This window comes from Peromyscus leucopus, chromosome 3, assembly GCF_004664715.2.
Source record: "Peromyscus leucopus breed LL Stock chromosome 3, UCI_PerLeu_2.1, whole genome shotgun sequence".
NCBI lineage: Eukaryota > Metazoa > Chordata > Mammalia > Rodentia > Cricetidae > Peromyscus > Peromyscus leucopus.
The window spans coordinates 19,076,997-19,099,311 of NC_051065.1; the positions used below are offsets into that span (position 1 = coordinate 19,076,997).

General features: G+C 39.2%; 1 protein-coding gene across 1 annotated transcript in view; it reads right to left on the reverse strand.

Annotated features, from left to right (window-relative positions):
* Positions 1-2,474: 2,474 nt before the first annotated feature.
* The window catches only part of Sdhaf3 (succinate dehydrogenase complex assembly factor 3), a 51,924-nt gene continuing 32,083 nt past the window's right edge, over positions 2,475-22,315 (reverse strand). Inside the window, exon 2 of the mRNA XM_028869839.2 lies at positions 2,475-3,097. Within this exon, the coding sequence (XP_028725672.1) occupies positions 2,894-3,097 (204 nt within the window). The 3' untranslated portion in view covers positions 2,475-2,893. The remainder of the gene's footprint in view (positions 3,098-22,315) is intronic.

Genomic DNA, 22,315 nt, shown 5'->3' on the forward strand with positions numbered 1-22,315 from the left:
ATTTTCAGTGGTGAAGAGTTCCAGTTACACTCCTGGTGTCTTCTTCGACACATGAGTTATCTGGAACTGGGTTAACTTTCTAAAGTATGGTGCTGCTTAATCATTCTCTTACCAAGTAAACGAAACTTTGCATTATCTTTCTAGTAAACTTGTAACAGTGTTTTTGCTATAACTTTTACCATACATATGTGCATACACACACATATATATGTACCCACATATGTGTGTGTACATGTGTATATTTGTACATATTTCAGTTTTCTTTTGGTTTGTATGATGTTCAATCTTTATATTATGCTTCCGATGAAATTTTCATAACAGGATAAATTGATTTCATTCTTGAACCACTTAAAAATTGCCTTTAACTGGATAACTTGTCCTTTACCTATAACAAACACAATTAAGGACATCTTGAGTTGTATCGATCACTGTAGTCCTCTTTTCTGTGGCTAACATCACAGTATCAATGCGCTTATTTTTAGAGATTACTTTGGCTCACAGTCCTGGTCAGAGGTGGAGGGGCTGCATCTGATGGTGGATGGCCTTCTTACGAACAGAACCCAAGGCAGCTGAGGCAGCCTCATGTCCTGTCTCTGTCTCTTCTTATAATATTCAGTCATGGGGGCTCCATCCTGCTGATTCTGTCTAATCCTTGAGGCCCCCCAAAGGCATACTTCTGGTTCTTTCTACCTCCCAGTATCTCATGAGGCTCAGCCTCCAACATGAGTTTCAGAGGAGACAACCACTATCAGATCAGAGCATCTATTTACTCTTACTTTGTATTTTTACTATTTCATTTCTTTGCTATTAGCTACACATTTATATACTAATTTCTGAATAGCCATTTAAATGGTTATGCTACAAGTCACACTTGTACTTAAAATTAACCAATACTTGTGGTGATATTTTATGTGTGCTGAAGTGTGATTTTATTTGTATGTTAATAAAGTTTGCCTGGAGATCAGAGGTCACAGTATGATCCATAAACAGAAGTCAGGTGTGGTAGCACACACCCTTAATCCAATCACATGGCAGGCAGAGTCTCTGTGTGGTCAAGGACACAGCCAAGTGTGGTGACACACACTTTTAATCCCAGTAGCCAACCATAGAGACCTGGAAGTCTGTATAGACAGGCAGTGACAAGGAAGTCATGTGGTTGGGCTTAGAGCCAATGAGAAGGCAGAACCAGGCAATAAAGGCACAGGTTGAACAGGAAGAAGCTCTCTCTTGGGAGGCTACAGTGTGGTGGTAAGATAAGGTTAGTCAGTGGCTCTCACTATTTCTCTGATCTCTTTGACTATTACCCCTGTATTTGGCTCTGTGTTTCTTATTTACTAAGACTGTTTAGAAATTCGTCTACAAATACTAGTGCTCTCCTTTCAAATATCCAAGTTTACACTGGCTGCATTGTTCCCTTATGTGCTCTTCTCCATGTCTACTCAAAGCCTGGAAGTGTGCCAGGCTTTAGGGTCTAGACCATACATCTGTTCTTTTGAGCAAATCAAGTTTCAGGGCCAGCTCAGGTAAACGTAGGAGGAAGGAGCTACAAAGTTACTTACAGACAGAGATGGCTATCAAGACTGGCAGAGAACTAGGGCTACTTGGCAACCTACCACATGGTGCCTCAGAATTCCTAATAAGCAAGCCTCAAGGGAAACGTAAAATCTAAGTTCAATTAGATTAACGGATGAACTGGGTATATGTTAATATCATTCAGTTATTGAGAAGAGAAGAAAAATAAGTTTAATATTTAATATGATTGGAAATATCACATATAATTTGAAAAACAGACTTGAATTCTAGAAATAAGATTTAGTTCTGTGTGAGAGGCATGGAGGTCCTTGTGCTCTGATAAGCATTAGGTGAACCTGGAATGTTAAACACACTGGGTTGTTCCTTCAAAGGAAGAGACACACAACCTGTTATCAGCCTAGAAGGCTGGGATCGGATGTGGTTAATAGCCTGGTGACCTAGACCACACCACATCCTTTCCCAGACACTTATTCTCTACAGAACCTATCTTACAAAGGTGTCACATATAGTCAGTCTATAGAACCATCCTCCTCTTGGTCTCCACTTTTTGAGAGCAAGTCTCTCACTGAAGCTGGAGCTCACTGATTCAGCTGTACTGACTGGTAAGCCACAGGGATGGGCCTGTCTGCCTTTTCATTGCTAGGATAACAGAGGGGCAGCACCATGCCTGCTCTTCACGTGGGTACCAGAGATCTGCACACAAGAAACACTTTACCAATTGAGCTAGCTCCCTGGTCCAACTTCTGTCATTCCAGTATCCAATCGGTTGCCTAGCCTACATGCAGGTTTTCACAGGTTTGTAAATCAACATAGTACTGTTCATCTCCCCAACCTTTAGGCAATAACTGAAATTCTCAAAAATTGAATCTTAAAGCTTTTCTTAAAAATTTCACTGTGAGTAACTCAAAAAGGATGTTCTGAGTGATAGCCAGGAGACATGGTGGCACTTTCAGAATGGCAACACATTTAATAAGAAACTTACTGGAATTCCACATCTACCCCTATCATGGTTATATTTATCTAACTGATGAAGCTAGAAACAAACCATGAGCTAATGCTTGATGGGAATAGAATTTAAAACAAATTCATATACAAAGAAGAAATTTTCAGTGCAATTCCAAAGTGTGTTCCTTTTTACATCTTTTAGTTCAAAAATTAAATTCCACAAAATTACATTCCATACAGCAAATGTGTTATTCCAGTGATGGCACAGTGTGCCATTTGTGATCTTGATCCATATATCATTCCTACTGTCCAAAAATGAGGCTATTCCATTAAAGCTGAAGGGATATATTTAAAGAGCCAATGATAGAAGAGGTAAGAAGTTATCAATTTTACATGAATTGTGAAGATTTATGAATCACAATTTTGGTGTTGTAGACTCAGTGATATTAAACTGCCGATTGGGTTTGGTAGCTTCTTGCATCAGCTCTTGCAACTGTCCGATCTGCTCATCACGGAAGTCATTGAGTTTTTCTTCTGGGAGAGAGGTGCCGAAGCAAGCTTCTCCTGTTGAACTCTGTCTGCTCTCCTTAACTTGTTGCTGTAACACCGCTGCATATGCCTAGTAAAGAGAGACAGGAGAGCTTAGAGACTGGAAACATGAAGGCTCACTGAGTCATGGACTGCTGAAGTTTCTACATCCCAAATCACCAGCTGGGCTCCATCACTAAATTTTCTGCAGTTGATTAAAAAGATACAAAGTCACGGTTTTAGTCTTCAGACATGATTTCAAATAGATCTTATTTTTAGCCTTCTAAAGGTTTTTACAGACATTTAGGAGTGTACTTGATCTGCAAATCAATGGCAGAGGTCTGCTGTAGAAGCATGCATTGCTACCTTCTAGCACGTGTCAGCACTTCTGGCACCAGCCAGTACAGCTGAACCAGCACTTGGGAGGCAGAGGTAGGTGCATCTCTGGGAGTTTGAGGCCAGCCTGATCTAAGAGTGAGTTCCAGGACAGCCAGGACGATACAGACCACCCCCCTCAAAAAAAAAAAAAAAAAAAAAAAAAGTATGCATTGCCATCAGTCAAGACCATGTACAACATCATGCATACCTAAGTACACATGTTTCTGGAGCCATAAATTTTCTTCAGATTTTCAAAGGGGACCACAGGCCGTAAAAGCTCAAAAGTGGGCCTTAAAATCCAGGGAGAAGGCTAGTCTTCTATTTTCACCTAAACATTTTAAGCACTACACAAGTAGAAACCTTTTAAACAAACTTTAGGTTTTTAACATTCATCTTCATGGATAATAATATCTTTAAGTCTCGTGGTATAATTTTGCTTTTAGTGTCACTATCTGCAATCTCTTTTAAAACAGACTCTTCCTCCAAAGGGAGGCGGATGCACCGACATTTTCCAGTTCACAAAGTTAAGGAACTGGTAAAAATCTGCTGCTGCTCAACCTGGATGAGACATTTGAGTTGTTCACAACTATTACATTGCCAACATCACTGAAGGAACTTTGATTTTCATTCCACACATCTCCTTACATTAGCAGTATTTTCTCCACACTGTACCAAAATTCACCTCATAAAATGTCACATAGCATAAATGTCACTTCCTAAATATAACACCAGTAGCGCAGACACTGAGACAAACAATCAATCAATGGGACCTCCTGAAACTGAGAAGCTTTTGTAGAGCAAAGGATACGGTCAACAAGGCAAAGCGACAGCCTACTGAATGGGAAAAGATCTTCACCAACCCCACAGGTGACAGAGGACTGATATCCAGAATATATAAGGAACTCAAGAAATTAGACATCAAAACGACCAACAGTCCAATTGAGAAATGGGCTTTAGAATTAAACAGAGAATTCTCAACAGAGGAAACCCAAATGGCTGAAAGACATTTAAGGAATTGCTCAACATCCCTAATCATCAGGGAAATGCAAATCAAAACAACTCTGAGATACCACCTTACGCCTGTCAGAATGGCTAAGATCAAAAACACTGAAGACACTTTATGCTGGAGAGGTTGTGGAGCTAGAGGAACTCTCCTCCACTGCTGGTGGGAATGCAAGCTTGTACAACCACTTTGGAAATCAATATGGTGCTTTCTTAGAAAATTGGGAATCAATCTCCCCAAGATCCAGCTATACCACTTTTGGGCATATACCCAAGAAATGCTCAATCATACCACAAGAGCACTTGCTCAGCTATGTTCATATCAGCATTGTTTGTAATAGCCAAAACCTGGAAACAACCTAGATGCCCTTCAACTGAAGAATGGATAAATAAATTGTGGCACATATACACAATGGAATACTACTCAGCAGAGAAAAACAATGACATCATACGGTTTGCAGACAAATGGATGGATCTAGAAAAAATCATCCTGAGTGAGGTGACCCAGACTCAGAAAGACAAATATGGAATGTACTCACTCATAGGAAGACACTAGATGTGGAACAAGGATGACTGAACTGCTACTCACATCACCAGTGAGGCTACCTGGAAAACTGGACCCCAAAAAAGACATGGAGAAATGGATGAGATCTACATGAACATCCTGGTCATGAGTGGGAACAATGAAGAGCGACGGTCGAGGGAAAGAGAGTGGGAGATCCTAGCTGGATCAAGAAAAGAGAGGGAGAACAACGAATAGGAGACCATGGTAAATGAAGACCACATGAGAAGGGGAGGAAGCAGAGAGCTAGGGAGGCCCACGGAGATCCACAAAGATAACCCCACAAAGGACTGCTGGCAATGGACGAGAGACGGCAGGAACTGACCTACTCCGGTGATGGGATGGCCAGACACCCTGTTAGTTGTGCCATAAACCCCATCCAAGGAAGGTCTGAGGAATCTGGATGCAGACATCCACGGCTGGGCCCCTGGTGGAGCACTGGGAGTCTAATTAGTGAGAAAGAAGAGGGTTTATATGAGCGAGAATTGTTGAAGCCAGCGTTGGATAAAGCACAGGGACAAATAACCAAACAAATGGAAGCACAGGATCTATGAACCAAAGGCTGAGGGGCCCCCAACTGGATCAGGCCCCCTGAACGGGTGAGACAGTCATTTGGCTTGATCTGTTTGGGAGGCAGCCGTGTATTGGTGCCGGGTCCTGGGCTTGTTGCATGAGTTGGCTGTTTGAATCCTGGGACATATGCAGCCTAGCTCTATTTCAAGAGGAGAAAATGTATTCAAACAATGGACTGTGAAGAAGCAACAGCAATAAGGTAAGCAAAGAAGTACAGCTATTACAGGTAACTTCTCTGTACCAACATGGATTAATCTCTTTTTTTAAAAAGGGGGGGGACTCTAAAGATCACACTTAAGGAAACAGAAAAGGTTAAATTCACATGAAAGGGGATTTGAATAGGCAAAAGAAACCTGAGCAAAAACTGGAAGGTATCAATTTTCAAACTCATTACAAAATTACAGTAAATAAAACAGCATGATATTGGCTTGAAAATAGACATGTCACACTAACAACAACAGAAATGAGATGACAGTCCATAAATAAACCTTTCAGACATGGCTCACTGGTTTCTGACAAAGGATTCAAGTCTATGCAGTCAAGTACTTAGGAGGAGGCAGCCACTTAGATTCTACGTTTTCCATTTTTCTGTCTAAAGGAAGATCATATTTGGTGCTGTGAGACTAGAATCTGGATAGTGACCTGCAGTGTCACCAAGGCATCAGAAGACAATTTGGGATGCTCACAGCAAGTGAGAGAGAGAGAGAAGGGGAAACAGTGGGGAGCAAAAAGGGGGTACTGAAAGGCATGCTCAATCTGCAAGTAAACTTCAGAAGTCACTGGCTACATGTTAGCCATGCATGCTCCGGATAGAGATGAGCTACCTGACAGAATATCCTTTCTTTTTACAGCATGTGCTAGCATAAGATGATAACATACACCATTTCTTCCCTCCTAAACTGCACTGATTCACAGAATACAGGCCAGGATGTAACACCAGTATCACCATTGAGTGTGTTTTTCAGGCAGCCATGAAGTTGGGCCCCAGGTCCCTCTGTCCAACGTAGTTACCCAATTCCAGACTCACAGCTGAGAAAAAGAAGAGAACAAGAGCAAGAGCATGGGAAGTTCTTTATCAACAGCATACGAAGGGAATGTTTGAGAAGAGATGGTTAATAAATGCTCTTTCCATTCATCTATCGTGAATTCTATGTCCATGGCGTTAGACATGTACAAATGAAAATGCCATAGCATCAGATAGAGTGCATCAGAGCCAATGAGTCAGCATGTTCTTGTTTATGAAATCCACAGAGGTTCGCAGAAGCTTAATAACAACACTGTTCTTAAGGTAAATAAAACATGTAAGAAAAATATGCTATGTAATTCATCTATAAATATAATCATAAGACTAATTTTTAAAATTCATCTTTCTGGTTATTTGAAAAAGCCATGGTACTAAATGGATTATCTGTATGCTTTGTTTTATATAGCTACTTTTTCTTTTTTAAAAAACTACTGCTACTAGACACCATGACACACGGTATTATTATGTGTATGGTTGGCTGGCCAGCATGTGTGCCACTGTGTGCCTGGTGTGTGAGGAGCCCAGAGGAAGGCATCAGGTTCCCCAAAACTGTGGTTACAGATCGTTGATGGCTACCCTTTAGAAGAACAGTGGAGCCATCTCCCTAGCCCCAGAACTCTTTCCCTAATGGCACAACTTCATCAATAAATTTTGTAATATCTCATTATGTTATTCATACCTGTGTGTGAATGGACCACAATGTTACTGAAAAGTCATAAAACAAACAAAACATCAACCTGTTATTCAGCGCTAATTATCAAATGATTAGGACATCTTTAACTAGAATTGTCAAATGTTTATACCATGGTGATGACACCTGTACACTTACCTCATGTGACTGTGTGATGAGAATTAAAATGGTAAATGGTCAATATTTTAGTAGGCATTTGTATGAAGGCTGTAAACCAGTGTGGACTCTAATTCTCTGGGTTTGTGTCTTTGTAAGTACTCTCCCGCCTACATGGTTCCTCTTAAGCTGGTGGCTGCTATCTCTGGGTATAGCATAAACACCTTTCCCTTTTTCAAAGATTTGTTTATTGATTTGTGTGTTTTATATATATGGGTGTTTTGTCTACATGTATGTCTGCATACCACAAGAGGGCATCGAATTCCATATTAGAGGGTTGTGAATCTCTGTGTAAGTGCTCAAAACTGAACTCAGGGCCTCTGGAATAGCAGCCATCTCTCCAGCCCCCATAAATATCTTTCTTGAGGAGGCCTTCCTAACTTACGTAAGTCTTGTTATTCTGTCTGCCCTGCTCAGCACCTACCCAGATACAAAATATTCTGTGTCCTCCACGGTAAAACATGGAAAACAATAGTTGGAACAAAGACAGGACTCAGGAGTGACTTTTTAATAATAAGGAAATAAATAGTAAGTGATTGACTCTTCTAGATTTTTACAAGGATCAACAAATTTAACATGATGTTTTATTTGTAAAGCGTATAGAGCTGGATATAAAAGTTCCAAAATTCTCTATTTTTTTGTCCTGATGAAATAAGAATTAAAGGACATTTTACATCAAACAGACTTAACAACTAGCTGCAGAACACTCCCCCCAACAGCAAATACACACTCTACCCAGCAGCCCAGGAAGTTTCTCTAAAATGGACCACATGCTGGTGCACAAAACAAACCTTAACAAATATAAAAAACATTAAATTGATAGCAAATAAAACTCAGAGTGTATAAACTCATGGAGACTAAACAGCTCATTACTAAATGATGAATGGGTTAGAAGAAATCAAGAAAAAATCAAAATATTCATGGAAGTAAATGAAAATAAAACACAATACAACAAAACCCCTGGGACACATTAAAAGCAGGCCTCAGTGGGATGTTTATAGCCCTAAGTGACTACAGTGAAAAATCAAAAAGAAAACAAATAAATGACATACTGATATAACTCAAGATTTTGGAAAAACAACAACAACAAAAAAAAAAAAAACCAAACAAACCAAATCCAAACCCAGTGAATGTCAAGAAGTAATAAAAACCAAAACAGAAATTAATGAAATAGAAACAAAGAAAACAATATAAAGAACAACTAAATCTACAGGCTGGTTCTTTGCAAAAGATAAACAAGATAGACAGACCTTTGGCCCAATTAATAAAAAGAAAAAGACGACCAACTCAAATTAACAGAATTAGAAATGAACAAGGAAACATTATAATAGACACCAAAGACATGCAGAAAGACTTAAGAGAATAATTTCAAAACCTGTACTTCATTAAATTAGAAAATCTAAAAAAATGGATGAATTTTTGATTCATCCAAACTACCTATGTTATATCAAGAAAAAAAAATCAACAACAAACAAACCCATAACAAAGTAGAAGACTGAAACAAAACCACTTCCAACTAACTAAAAAAAAAAAAAAAAAAACAAACAAAAAAAAACTAAGTTCAGATGGATTATAAGCAGAATTTTATCAGACTTTAAAAACTACAACCAATACTTTTTAAACTTTCTTTTAATTTATTCTTTGTGTCTTTCACATCATGCATCTCGCATTCCATTCATCTCCCCGTCCCTTTGTATCGACCCTCTGCCCTGGTAAACCACCCCCCCCCAAAAAAAAATAAAATAAAATTTATAAGAAAAAGAAAAATCTCACCGTGGAAGCTGCAGTGTGACACAGTGAGTCATGCAGTAAACCCTTTTGTCCATATATCTTTACTTGCAAATGTTCACTGCAAAGAGTCACTGGTCTGGCTTGAGGTCTCTGGTTTCTGCTAAACCACTGATACCAGGCCCTCACTGCGACTCCTCCTGGGACATCCCATTGTTGCCCTGCAGCTTTGGATCTGTAGGTCCTGCCCCCTCACATGCTCAAGCAGATCATTGATGAGGTGGATCAACTCATAATCCTGGTTCTAGGCCTGAGTAGTTGCAGGGTTGGTCAGCCCACCAGCTCTCCCCTGACCCTGCCACCAGGGTGAGCTCTCCAGCATTGCTGCAGCTAGTTCAAATTATGGAGCAAAGGGAGGGACCAGTCCTGCTTTCATGCCATCAGGGCCAGCTCATCCACACCTACACCACCAGGTCCAGCTCTACTGTGCTGCCCAGGTGAGGGGCAGGGCCCACTTTCCTGAGTGCTGCAGCTGGTAAGAGGGGAGGTGGCAGACAAGGGAGGCAGGGCAGGGCCAGCTATCCCACTCTCACACCCTCGGTGCCAGCTCACTCCACAACAGGTCAGCTCTACTGTGCTGCCCAAGCAAGGTGCAGGGCCTGCTTTCCCAAGTGCTGTAGCTGGTAAGGGGGAGCATCTTCCTTGTCTACCACAGGCAGCCAGGGACAAGAAGGGGGGGATCTCTCCCTCACCCACTCCACCACATGATAGACAGTAGTAGGGCCATCTCTGAAGAGATTGAGAAAGACATTAGAAAATAGAAAGACCCCTCCCCATGTAGAATATTGTGAAAATGACGATTGTACCAAAAGCAATTTACAGATTCAATGTAATCCCAATCAAAATACCTACAATATTCTTCACAGAAATAGAAAACAGCAAGAAAAAAAAATTATATGGAACGCTAGATAGCAAAACCAAACCTGAGTGAAAAAAAAGTAATACTGGATGGATTATCATTCCAGACACCAAGATCTATTCCAGAGATAGAGTAATAAAAGCAATATGGTACTGGCACAAAAACAGATGAGTAAACAAATGGAAATGTGTTTGAGAAGGCTCAAACACAAGTACTCATGACTACAATCATCTGATATTTGACAAAGAGGCAAAAAAGCATACACTAGACAAAAAAAAAAACTTCAAAATTGGTGTTGGTAAAAACTCATGCAGAATGAAACTAGACCAATATTTATTACCCTGCACAAAAATTAGCTCCAAGTGGATCAAAGATCTCAATTTGAAACCTGAAACACTAAAAAACTACTAGTAGAAAACGCAGGCTACAAGGCACCACAAGGCAAAACACAGGCAACTCTACAAGATTTAGGTGTATGAAAGGGCTTTCTGAATTGGACTCCATTTGCCAAGGAATTAAGGCCAACAACTGACAAGTAGGAAGTCACAAAATTGAAAAGCTCTGTATAGCTAAGGAACTCATCTGTCTAGTAAAGAAACCACAGAATGAGAGAGAACCTTTGCCAGTTACACAGCTGACACAGAATTAATAGCCAGAATACAAAGACCTTAAAGGCAGAGTCAAGGAAACAAATGATCCAATTAAAAATGGACTGGGAGAAACTGGAAACAGCCAAATGTCCATACACAGATGAATGGATATGAAAATGTGACATCTACATAATGGAATATTACTCAGGTGTTAACAAACAAACATGACATTCACAGCTAAATGAACGGAGTAGAAAAGATTATCCTGAGTGAGGTAACTCAGACCCCAAAAGACGAACATGGTGTGTATTCTCTTATATGTGCAAGTTTAGCTTGAAGACTTTGATAGGCATTCTACAATCCATATACCCACAGAGGTTAGAGACAAAGGACTGGGGAGGAGTGAAGGATCTCTCAAAGAAGGGAAAACAGAATAGTTATGGAGACACAATGAGGGTGACAGGAGGATTAAATGGATTTGGGGGAGAGAAGAGGAGGTTAAGGGAGGAAATATGGGGAGGAACAGCTACAGGTCCATTTGGGGAGTCATATGGAAATGAAATAAAGTGGAAGTTTCTTAAAATATATAAATATTTTTAAAAATCTAAATGAAATAAGCAAATAACAGGAGAGGTAAAGCTCCAACTAGACCATCTCTCAGTACCAAGTGAAATCTCCAGCACCAGAAATGGATTACATCTAATTGAGTTGTTAGCCAAAGAGGCTCCATGGAAACCCCCAAACAACTCAGGCAATTGGTTGCTCTCCACAAACTGAAGGTTAAAGCTCTACTGCTGAAAACACCTACACAACTCATTGAACATGGACAAGTCAAACTGGTGCCTACATACAGCCTTCACTCCCGTGGACAGTGTTTATGATACTGTAAGGTATTCAGCAGGCTACCAAAGAAGAAAGGTAAATACCACCCCAGCTACAGATCCTTTGATGTACAATGGTGATCTGCCTGCAGATACACTGGGGCACCAGTGGCACCAAAGTTGTGGGAGTAACCAACCACTATGGATTTAAAGTCCACTCTATGAGATGTAACCCATGTCTGACACTGCTCAGTAGCCAAGAACCTCGGACTAAATAGGTCATGGGCCTAAGGGAAAACCAAGTACTATTGTTCTGATAAAGTAATGTAGCAATAAAATGACTTCTAACAATATTCTGCTATACCCTAAATCAGTGTCTCACTCAGCTAGCATCAGAGAAGCCTCCTCCTGCAAGAGATGGAAACTAATACAGAGAAGTGGACAATGCGCAGAGAGTAAGAGACCTTGGGACATTCAGTCCTAAATGGGATATCTTCATCAAACCCCTCCTCTCAGGGATCAGGGAACAATGCAGAAGAGGATGCAGAAAGATTGTGAGAGCAAGTGATGAAAGCCACCGAGGAAACAATGCCTTCCAGAAACAAAAGGCCTAATGCACATACGAGCTCACAGAAACGAGCAGCACGCACAGTCCCTGCAAGGTTCTAGGCCAGAGGGATCCCAGTGCTAACGGGGCGTAGACATGAGCTTCCATCAGTAACCCAGAAGCTATCTCCAACTTACAACCACTCACAAAGGAAAAACTCGTTTTCTCCAATGGAGTCTCACTGGCTATACAAACCACTCTTAAGGGAAGGCCCCGTGCCCAGCAGTAGACGGGCAAGACAAAAGGAACTCAGTGCTATTTTTAGTCTCATAGTGCTTTGTTTGGGCATTGTTTTTTAAATTTTGCTAGTCTTTTACTTATATACTGTGGTTTGTGTTTTTTATGGGTTTTGTGTGTGTGTTTCTCATGCTTTTTGCTTGTTTTGTTTTAATCTGTTTTGTTTTGTTATTGCCTGTTTCCTAAAGAGAGAAAAAAGAAGCCATGGGGTGGGATAGGTGGGGAGGTTGGGAGGATCTGGGAGATGAGGGAGGAAAAACAGTGATCAGAATATATTATAGAAAAAATTATGTTCAATAGGAAATAAATTTAAAAATGGGCTAGGGATCTGAACAGAGTTCCCAATAGAAGACATAAAAATGGCCAAAAAAAAAAAAAAAAAAAAAAAAAAAAAAAAACCCTCAAAAAGTGCTTGACATCTTTACCAATTTAGGCAAATGCCAACTAAAACAACTTTGAGATTTCCTCTCACCCTATTCAGAATGGCTAAGATCCACAAAACAACCGAGAACCACCACTGGTGAGGTTGTGGGGAAAGGGGGCCCCTCACTCACTGCTGGTGGGAGTGCAAACTAGTACAGTTACTCTGGAAATCAGTAAAGAGAAGAAAGTCAGTCTCCATGTGACCCAGCTCTACCACTCCTTGGCAAATGCCCCAGGACTTGACACTATACTCCACATCCTACTGCTTACTCAGCAATGTTTATTGTCACCCTATTCAAAACAGCTATGAAACTTAAGGATAATGAAAATGTGGTACATATACACCAAAGAATACTATTTAGCTATAAAAATTAAATTATGAGCTTTGCAGGTAAATGGATGGAACTAGAAAAAAATCATATTGAGTGAGGTAACAGAGATCCAGAATGGCAAATGGCTCTCTCCAGTCCCCTTAGACCCAATCCCCCAGTCTCATCCCCAGCTCTGGCAACCTTCCCTGTGCCCCTGTTCCATCTTCTGTGGATCCCACAGACCTTCCTTTCTAGTCTCCATACCCCCTTTGGTTGCTTTGGCCCAGCCCCCAACCACAGCAGGCACCCCCTGCTAGCCCAAGAGCAGCTCCTGCCAGGGCAACAAGTAGGCTGATGGTGGATCACACTTCTCTGCTCCTCCAGATCCAATCACCCCAGGATCATCCCCAGCTCTCTAGCAGAAAGCCTGCTGCAGTCTCCCTTTTCCTCTCTGACCTTATCCCCAACAGAATCAATCAAGAAAACACAAACTGAAAGAATTGTGGAAATGGAAAATCTGGGTAAGTGAACAGGAACTACAGAGGCAAGTTTCACCAACAGAATACAAGAGATGGAAGAAAGAATCTCAGGCGTAAAAAATACAATAAAAGAAATTAATACATCTGTCAAAAAAATGTTAAATCTAAAAATTTCCTGACACAAAACATCCAGGAAATCTGGGACACTATGAAAAGACCAAACCTAAGAATAATAGAAATAGGAGGAGGAGGAGGAGGAGGAGGAGGAGGAGGAGGAGGAGGAGGAGGAGGAGGAGGAGGAGGAGGAGAAGAAGAAGAAGAAGAAGAAGAAGAAGAAGAAGAAGAAGAAGAAGAAGAATCATCTCAGCTCAAAGACACAGAAACTATTTTCTTTTTGTGGGGAGGGGAGGAGGGGTTCGAGACAGGGTTTCTCTGTGTAGTTTTGGTATCTGTTCTGGACCTCACTCTGTAGACCAGGCTGGCCTTGAACTCACAGAGATCTGCCTGGCTCTGCCTCCCGAGTGCTGGGATTAAAGGCGTGCACCACCACTGCCCAGCCTGGCAGAAAATATTTTCAATAAAATCATAAAGATTTCCATAACCTAAAGAAGACTATAAAGGTATAAGAAGCATACAGAAAACCAAATGTATTGGACCAGAAAAGAAAGTCCCCCCAACACATAATAATCACAACACTAAAAGTATAGAACAAAGAAAGACTATTAAAAACCGCAAGGAGAAAGACCAAGTAACAAATAAAGACATACCTATAAGAATTGCACCTGACTTCTCATGGAGACTCTAAAATCCTAAGGGCCTAAACAGATGTGCTGCACATTCTAAGAGAGCACAGAAGCCAGCACAGACTACTATACCCAGCAAACTTTCAATCACCATAGGTTGAGAAAATAAGACATTCCATGATAAAGCCAAATTTAAGCAATATTTATCTACAACCGCAGCCCTAGAGAGGGTGCTAGAAGGAAAACTCCAACCTAAGGAGGTTAACTACAACCATGAAATCACAAAGAATAAATAATCTTAGACCACCAAAATCAAAGGGAAGCATACATGTGCATACATACCATCACTATCACCAACAACATTGAAAATAAAATAACAAGAATAAAATTCATTGGTTATTGGTATCTCTCAATATCAATGGACTTAATTACCCAAGAAAAAAGACACAAACTAAGAAAATGGATGTGAAACAGGACCCATCCTTCTGCTGCATACAAGAGGCATACCTCAATATCAAGGATAGACACTACCTCAGTGTAAAGGTTTGGAAAAAGATATTCCAAGCAAGTGGAACTAAGAAGCAAGCTGGTGTACCCATTTTAATAACTAACAAAATAGACTCCCAACCAAAATTAATCAAAAGAGATGGGGGAAGGACACTTCATACTCATCAGAGGAAAAACTCACCAAGATGACATTTCAGTTCTTACATCTATGCCCCAAAGACAAGGGCCCCTGCATTTGTAAAAGAAACACTGCTACAGCTTAAATTACACATTGACCCTCACACACTGATAGTGGGAAACTTCAATACCCCACTCTCACCAATAGACAGATCATCTAGACAAAAACTAAATAGAGAAATACTAGCACTAACAGGTGTTATAAAAACAAATGGACCTCACAAATACTTATATATTTCATTCATCCAAACACAAAAGAATATACCTTCTTCTCAGCACCTCATGGAAATTTCTCCAAAACTAACCATATATGCAGACACAAAAAAAAAAAGTCTTGAAAACTGAAATAACTCCTGCATCCTATTAGACTACTATGGTGATATTTTATTTGTACTGAAATGCGATTTTATTTGCATGTTAATAAATAAAGTTGCCTGGAGGTCACAGCTAATAGCAAGCCATAGCAGAAGCCAGGCGGTGGTGGTGCATGCCTCTAATCCCAGCACTTGGGAGGCAGAGCCAGGCGGATCTCTGTGTTCAAGGATACAGCCAGCATGGAGACACATGGCTTTAATCTCAATACCAACCATAGAAGACCTGGAGGTCTGTATAGATGGGCAGTGACAAGGAGGTCATGTGGTTGGGTTTACAACCAATGAGAAGGCAGAACAGAAAGTTTATATAAAGACAGATACACAGGAAGTAGCGCACTTGCAGAGGGAAGGACAGGAGCAGCAGTGAAGGGTAAGGTTTTTAGCGCTTAGCTATTACTCTGACCTCTTGGGCTTTCATCTCTGCATTGGCTCTGTGTTTCTTATTTAACAAAACAGTTACATCTACAGACCACCATGGATTAAAGCAATAGAAACAACAGAAAGCTTACAAACTCATGGAATCTCTCCACTGAATGAAAAATGAGTGAAGACAGAAATTAAAGACATTCTAGAATCCAAAGAAAATGAATGCACAACATACCCAGACTTATGGGACACAATGAAAGTGGTTCTAAGAGGCAAATTCATAGTACTAAGTACCTTCATTTAAAAAAAAAAAAATCGAGGCCAGGCGGTGGTGGTGCACGCCTTTAATCCCAGCACTCGGGAGGCAGAGCCAGGTGGATCCATTGTGAGTTTGCGGCCAGCCTGGACTATTGAGTGAGCTCCAGGAAAGGCACAAAGCTACACAGAGAAATCCTGTCTTGAAAAAACCAATAAATAAATAAATAAATAAATAAATAAATAAATAAATAAATAAATAAATAAATAATTTTAAAAAATCGAGAGATCTAATAGTAGCAACTTAACAGCACACCTGAAAGCTCTAGAACAAAAAGAAGTAAACACACCCAAGAGGAACAGATGACAAGACATAATCAAACTGTAGCTGCTATCAATAAAGTTGGGAAAAAAAGAACAGTACAAAAATCAATGACACAAAGGAAGTTCTTTGAGAAAATCAGTAAGATAACAAATCTTTATCCAGATTAACGAAAAAGGCAAAAGGTAGAGAAAGAATATGCAAATTAACAAAATCAGAAATGAAAAGGGGGAGACATAACAACAGACACCAAGGAAATCCAGATAATCATAAGGCCATACATTAAAAAGCTGTACTCTACCAAATTGGAAAATTTAAAAAAATGGCTAATTTTCTCAATATATGCCACTTATCAATGTTAAATCAACATCATATAAGCAATTTAAACAGGCCTCTAGCCCTAGTGAAATAGAAGCTGTCATTAAAAGCCTCCCAACCAAAAATAGTCCAAGGTCCGGTGGTTTCAGCACAGAACTGTACCAGACTTTCAAAGAAGAGTTAATGCCAATACTCTTCAAATTAGTGCACAAAACAGAAAAAAAAGGAACACTGCCAAATTCATTTCATGAGGCCATAGTCACCCTGATACCCAAACCACACAAAGATTAAACAAAGAAAGAGAATTACAGACCAATTTCCCTTATAAACATAGATGTAAAAATAATAAAATATTTGTAAACTGAATCCAAGAACCCATCAAAAAGATTATTCACCATGATCAAGTAGGCTTCATTCCAGAGATGCAGGGATTGATTCAATATATGAAAATCAATAAATGTAACCCACTATATAAACAAACTGAAAAAAAAAAAAGCCAAATGATCATCTCATTAGATACAGAAAGGCGTTTGACAAAATCCAACACCCCTTCAAGATAAAAGTCCTGGAGAGCTCAGGGATACAAGAGACATACCTAAACATAATAAAGGCAGTTTACAGCAAGCTCTTATGTAGTGATACCTAATAAAATTTGCCTGAAAATCAGAAAACAGAGAAAATCACTAGATTAAACATATAGGGCAGGCAGTGGTGGCCCACATCTTTAATCTTAGCATTTGGGAGTAGAAATCCATATGGATCTCTGTGAGTTCAAAGCCACCCTGGACTGCATGAGAATGACTCAGTCTGGGAGAGAAAACAGAGCCAGGCAGTGGTGGTACACACCTTTAATCCCAGCACTAAGAAGCAGACATGCCTTTAATCCCAGGAAGTGATGGCTGGGCATTAGGTTCTTTAATTGCTCTGAGAAGGAGTTTCTTCCACGATGACAGGAAAAGACTGAACAGAATTTGACACGGGGGCCCATAGCCAACATTGACTTGAATGCAAAGAAACTCAAAGCAATTCCACTAAAATCAGGAACAAGACAAGACTGTCCACTCTCTCCACACCTATTCAATGTAGTACTTGAAGTCTTAGCTAGAGCAATAAGGCAACTGAAGGACATCAAGGGGATACAAATTGGAAAGGAAGAAGTCAAAGTATCTTTATTTGCAGATGATATGATAGTACACATAAAAACTAACCCTAAAAAATCCACTGGGAAACTCTTACAGCTGATAAACACCTTTAACAAAGTAGCTGGATACAAAATTAACACACAAAAATTAGTACCCCTCCTATAAGCAAATGACAAGTGGGCTGAGAGAAAAATCAGGGAAACAATACCTTTCACAACAGCCTCAAGTAATATAAAATATCTCGGATAACTCTAATCAAGCAAGTGAAAGATTTGTATCATAAAAACTTTAGGACACTGAAGAAACTGAAAAATACCAGGAGATGGAAAGATCCCCCTTATACATGCATCAATAGGAATAATATAGTGAAAATGGCCATCCTGCCAAAAGCAATCTACAGATTCAATGCAATCCCCAACAAACTTCCAACACCATTATTTATAGATCGTGAAAGGGATATTTTCAGATGAAAATACAAATAACTCAGGATAGCTAAAACAATCCTGAATAATAAAAGAATCGTGGGAAGTATCACTATCCCAGTTTCAAGCTGTACGACAGAGCTACAGAAATAAAAACGGCATGACACCTGCACAAAAACAGACCTACTGGTCAATGGAATGAAACTGAAGACCCAGACATAAACCCACACACCTATGGACACTGGTTTTTGATAAAGAAGCCAGAAATACACAACGGAAAAAAAGACAGCATCTTCAATGAATGGTGCTCGTCAAACTAGATGTCAGTATGCATAAAGAATGCAAATAGATCCATATCTACCATCCTGTATAAAACTCAACTCCAAATGGATCAAAGCCCTCAACATAAAACCAGGTACACTGAACCTAGCAGAAGTGAACGTGGGGAATAGCCTTGAATGCATTGGCACAGGAAAAGACTTTCTGAACAGAACACCATTAATGAAGGCACTAAGACCAACAATTAATAAATGGGAACTCATAAAACTGAAAACCTTCTGTATGGCAAAGGAAATCACTATTCAGACAGAGTGGTAGCTTTTGGGTTGCTTTTATCTACTTGCTTTTCAAAACTCTTAAGTTCATCACTAAGTTTTTTATTTGTGTTTTCTGATTTTCTTTATAGAGTTTCTCTTTTTGGACTACTTTCCTACCCCAGAGGTTTTGGCATGTTATATTTTCATTTAATTCCAAGAAATTTTTATTTCTGTCTTAATTTCTTCACTAGCACATTCCATCTCCATCATCCACTAGTATGTTTTTAATCTCCATGTGTTTGAACACTTTCATCTGTTTCTTCTGCTTTAATCTGTTTCAAGCTTTAAACTGTGATTAAATATAATACAATCAGATGTAATAACTAAGATAATAAGATCAGTAACTTAAAATAGGTCTAGGATATAGAAGAGCAATAAATAAATACATAAATACATAAACTCTTCCAACTAAAAACAAAAACAGACAAAATAGCAGCTGAGCTCCAAATGCATTTACAGTAGAATTCTACCAGACTTTTGGAGATCTATAATCAACATTTCTGCAATTATTTTAAAATAGAAGGAACATTCCCAAACCCTTTCTATGAAGCCAGTACTACTTTAATATCAAAACTAGATAAACATACATACATACAACACAAAACAATAGAAAACTATAGATCCATGATGAACATAGATATAAAAATTCTCAGCAAAATACTTGCAAACCAAATATAAGCACCTATCAAAAAGATCATTCACAGTTATCAAATTGGCTTTATCTCAGAAATTTAGGATTGCTTCAACACATGCAAACAAATATAATAAATCATAGAATGAACAAAAATCACATGATCATCTCAATAGATATAGAGAAGGCCTTTAACAAAAATATCCATATCCTTCAGAAGCAGGGAGTTTTCTTTAAGGATATGGTCCTGGTAGATAGATCATGCTGTAATGGATGATCCCACATACAAAAGTATAAGAACAATAAATTTGGACTTGCTGGGTTATTTTTTAAAAAGAAAGAAATGTGAAGTTGGTGGGAAGGAATGGGAGGTAAATATGATCAAAATACATTGTATGAAATTTTCAAGGAATCAATAAAATATATTTTTAAAGCTAGCATAGATCCTAGGCTATCAGTGGAATGTCTTTAAGAGAAAATAGTGACATAATTTAAAGGACTGTTGCTCAGTTCCAAAGTAAATTTCAATAAAGACAATGAGAATTTATGGGTAATTTTACCTTTAAAAAATCATCAGCAATAATTAAAATAACTATAAATTTCAGAGTTTACTTAGCAAGTTTTTTTGTAATTTTATTCTATTTTTCTGTATCTTTATTTTTATCCATAATTTAAGAATTTACTGTTTTTAATTTGGTGTATATTAAACTTCAAAACTTTGTAAAAACATTTTTATTTATTCTGTTGTTAGTGTGTGTGGTGTATGTGTGGTGGTATGTGTGTCACTGTGTATGTGTGGAAGTCAGAGAACAACTTTGTGGAGTCAGTCTCTCATTCCCTTTACATGTGTTCCAGGAATCAAACCCAGGCTGCAAGGCTTGTGTGGCAAGTGCTTTTACCTACGGAACCCTCTCACTGACCCCACACTGGTTAGTTTTTGTTTTGCGTTGTTCTGGGTTTTATATATATATAAATTATACCATCTAGGTATATTACCCAGTGAGGTGGGTATATTACCCACCATCTAGGTATATTACCCAGAGTGAGGTGGCTCTCCTCAATAAAGGACTTGAAGCTAGACTAGAGGCACAGACTATATTCCTAGCATTTGGAAGAGAGAGACAGGAGGAACAAGGATTCAAGGTCAACCTCCAGTACAAACAAAACCATTCAGGACTATGGGAAACCAAAAAGCAAAGAATTCAGTACCTTAGCTGAGTGTGGTGGTAGTACATGCTTGAAATCCCTGCACTTGGGAAATAGAGGTGAGATGAAAGTTTGAGGCTAACCTGCACTACATCAGACCTAGTCTCAAACAAAAACCAAGGGGCTGGTTACGAGCATTGGCTGCTCTTCCAGAGGACGTGGGTTTGATTCCCAGCACCCATGTGGTGACTCACAACTGTCTGTAACCCCAGTTCCAGGAGATCCAACACCCTTTTCTGGCTTCCACAGGAACCCAGCACGCACATGGGACACACAGATATACATGCAGGCAAGCACTCATGCATTTAAAACAATAATTTTAAAGGTTAAAAAAAAACAAGAGTTGAATATATTAAAATAGAAATTCAATGTATGCAGTATCTCAAGATAATGATAAACTACAATTTGTTATCAGCTAAAAAAAACACATTCTGTGTATGTAGTTATGTATCTATTTGCTTATATTTATATATAACTATATATTCAGCATAGTAAAATTTCTAGGAAATTCATGTGGAGTTATACATTAGGTTTTAGTAAATAACTTCATTATAAATAAAAAGTGTAGGTGTTACATGCATTAAAGAAAAACTGAGCAGATTTCCATGGTGGTCAATTTCTGACCATAGATAATGCATGTGCCAAATGGAATACGTCAGACCCGCCTGTAAAGCATGTTTCTTTCTCATAAATGTGATGCCATGCTTCAATATAATCCGCTACAGAAGATACATGTAGTTACAAAACTGCCATTTCACACTGAGCTCTATGCATTCTTTTAAAATAGAGTAACTTTGCAGAATTTGGAGTACATCAAATGCTCTTAAATATAATTTAAAATCCTCTGATTAGAACACGAACATTAATTTCTACAAGTGCTCAGTTACCATCATAATGAGCACACATGGTTATAGCTACATATTCTACTCAGCTGAACTGGACCTTTGGATCTAGCTGCAAAAGTTCTCTTAACAGCTAGACTACAGGACTTAGGTGTTTTCTTGTGTGTGGGCAGCACATGAGACCTAATTGTACTATACAGTTTTAACTCTAGGTACAATGAGCTGCAGATCTCCAGTACATAGCCACACTGTTTCCCCTTACTCCATCATGACAACCATCATTCTATGTTCCAGTTTTATGAGTTTGACTATTTTAGACACCTTCTGTAAAGGCTCAGGCAGTGTGTCTGTCACCTGTGCCTGGTCTTTTTCACTTAGCACACTTCCTCCTGGGTCATCTATGTTGCTATTCATAGCAGATTGTTCTTTGGAATGCTGAATACTGTGAGAGTCTAAGCATTTTCTTATCTAGTCACCTGATGATTGTTACTACACCTTGGCTCTTCTGAATAGTCTGCAGTGGACACAGGACTGTTGACGTCTTTTCAAGAGCTTGCCATCAGTTCTGAATAAATGTCCGTAACTGAGATTTCTGGATAATGCAGCATTTTGCTTTTAATTTGGGGCACTGCTACACCATTTTCCACAGTGGCCATACTTTTTTGTCTTTGGAAGTGTGTGTTCTGATTTTTGTCTTTGGAATCAAATGTTCTGATTACTTCACATTCTCACCACTATTTGCTATGCCTTCCTAATAATACCTGTCGTAAAGGCTACAAAATGAGCTCTCACTGTGGCTGGGCTCACATTTCCTTAATGATCCTGATGCTGAGCTTCTTCTCTTACATCTGCCACTTGTGTATTTCTTTACAGAAATGTCAATTCAAGTCTTAGCCCTATTTTTTTA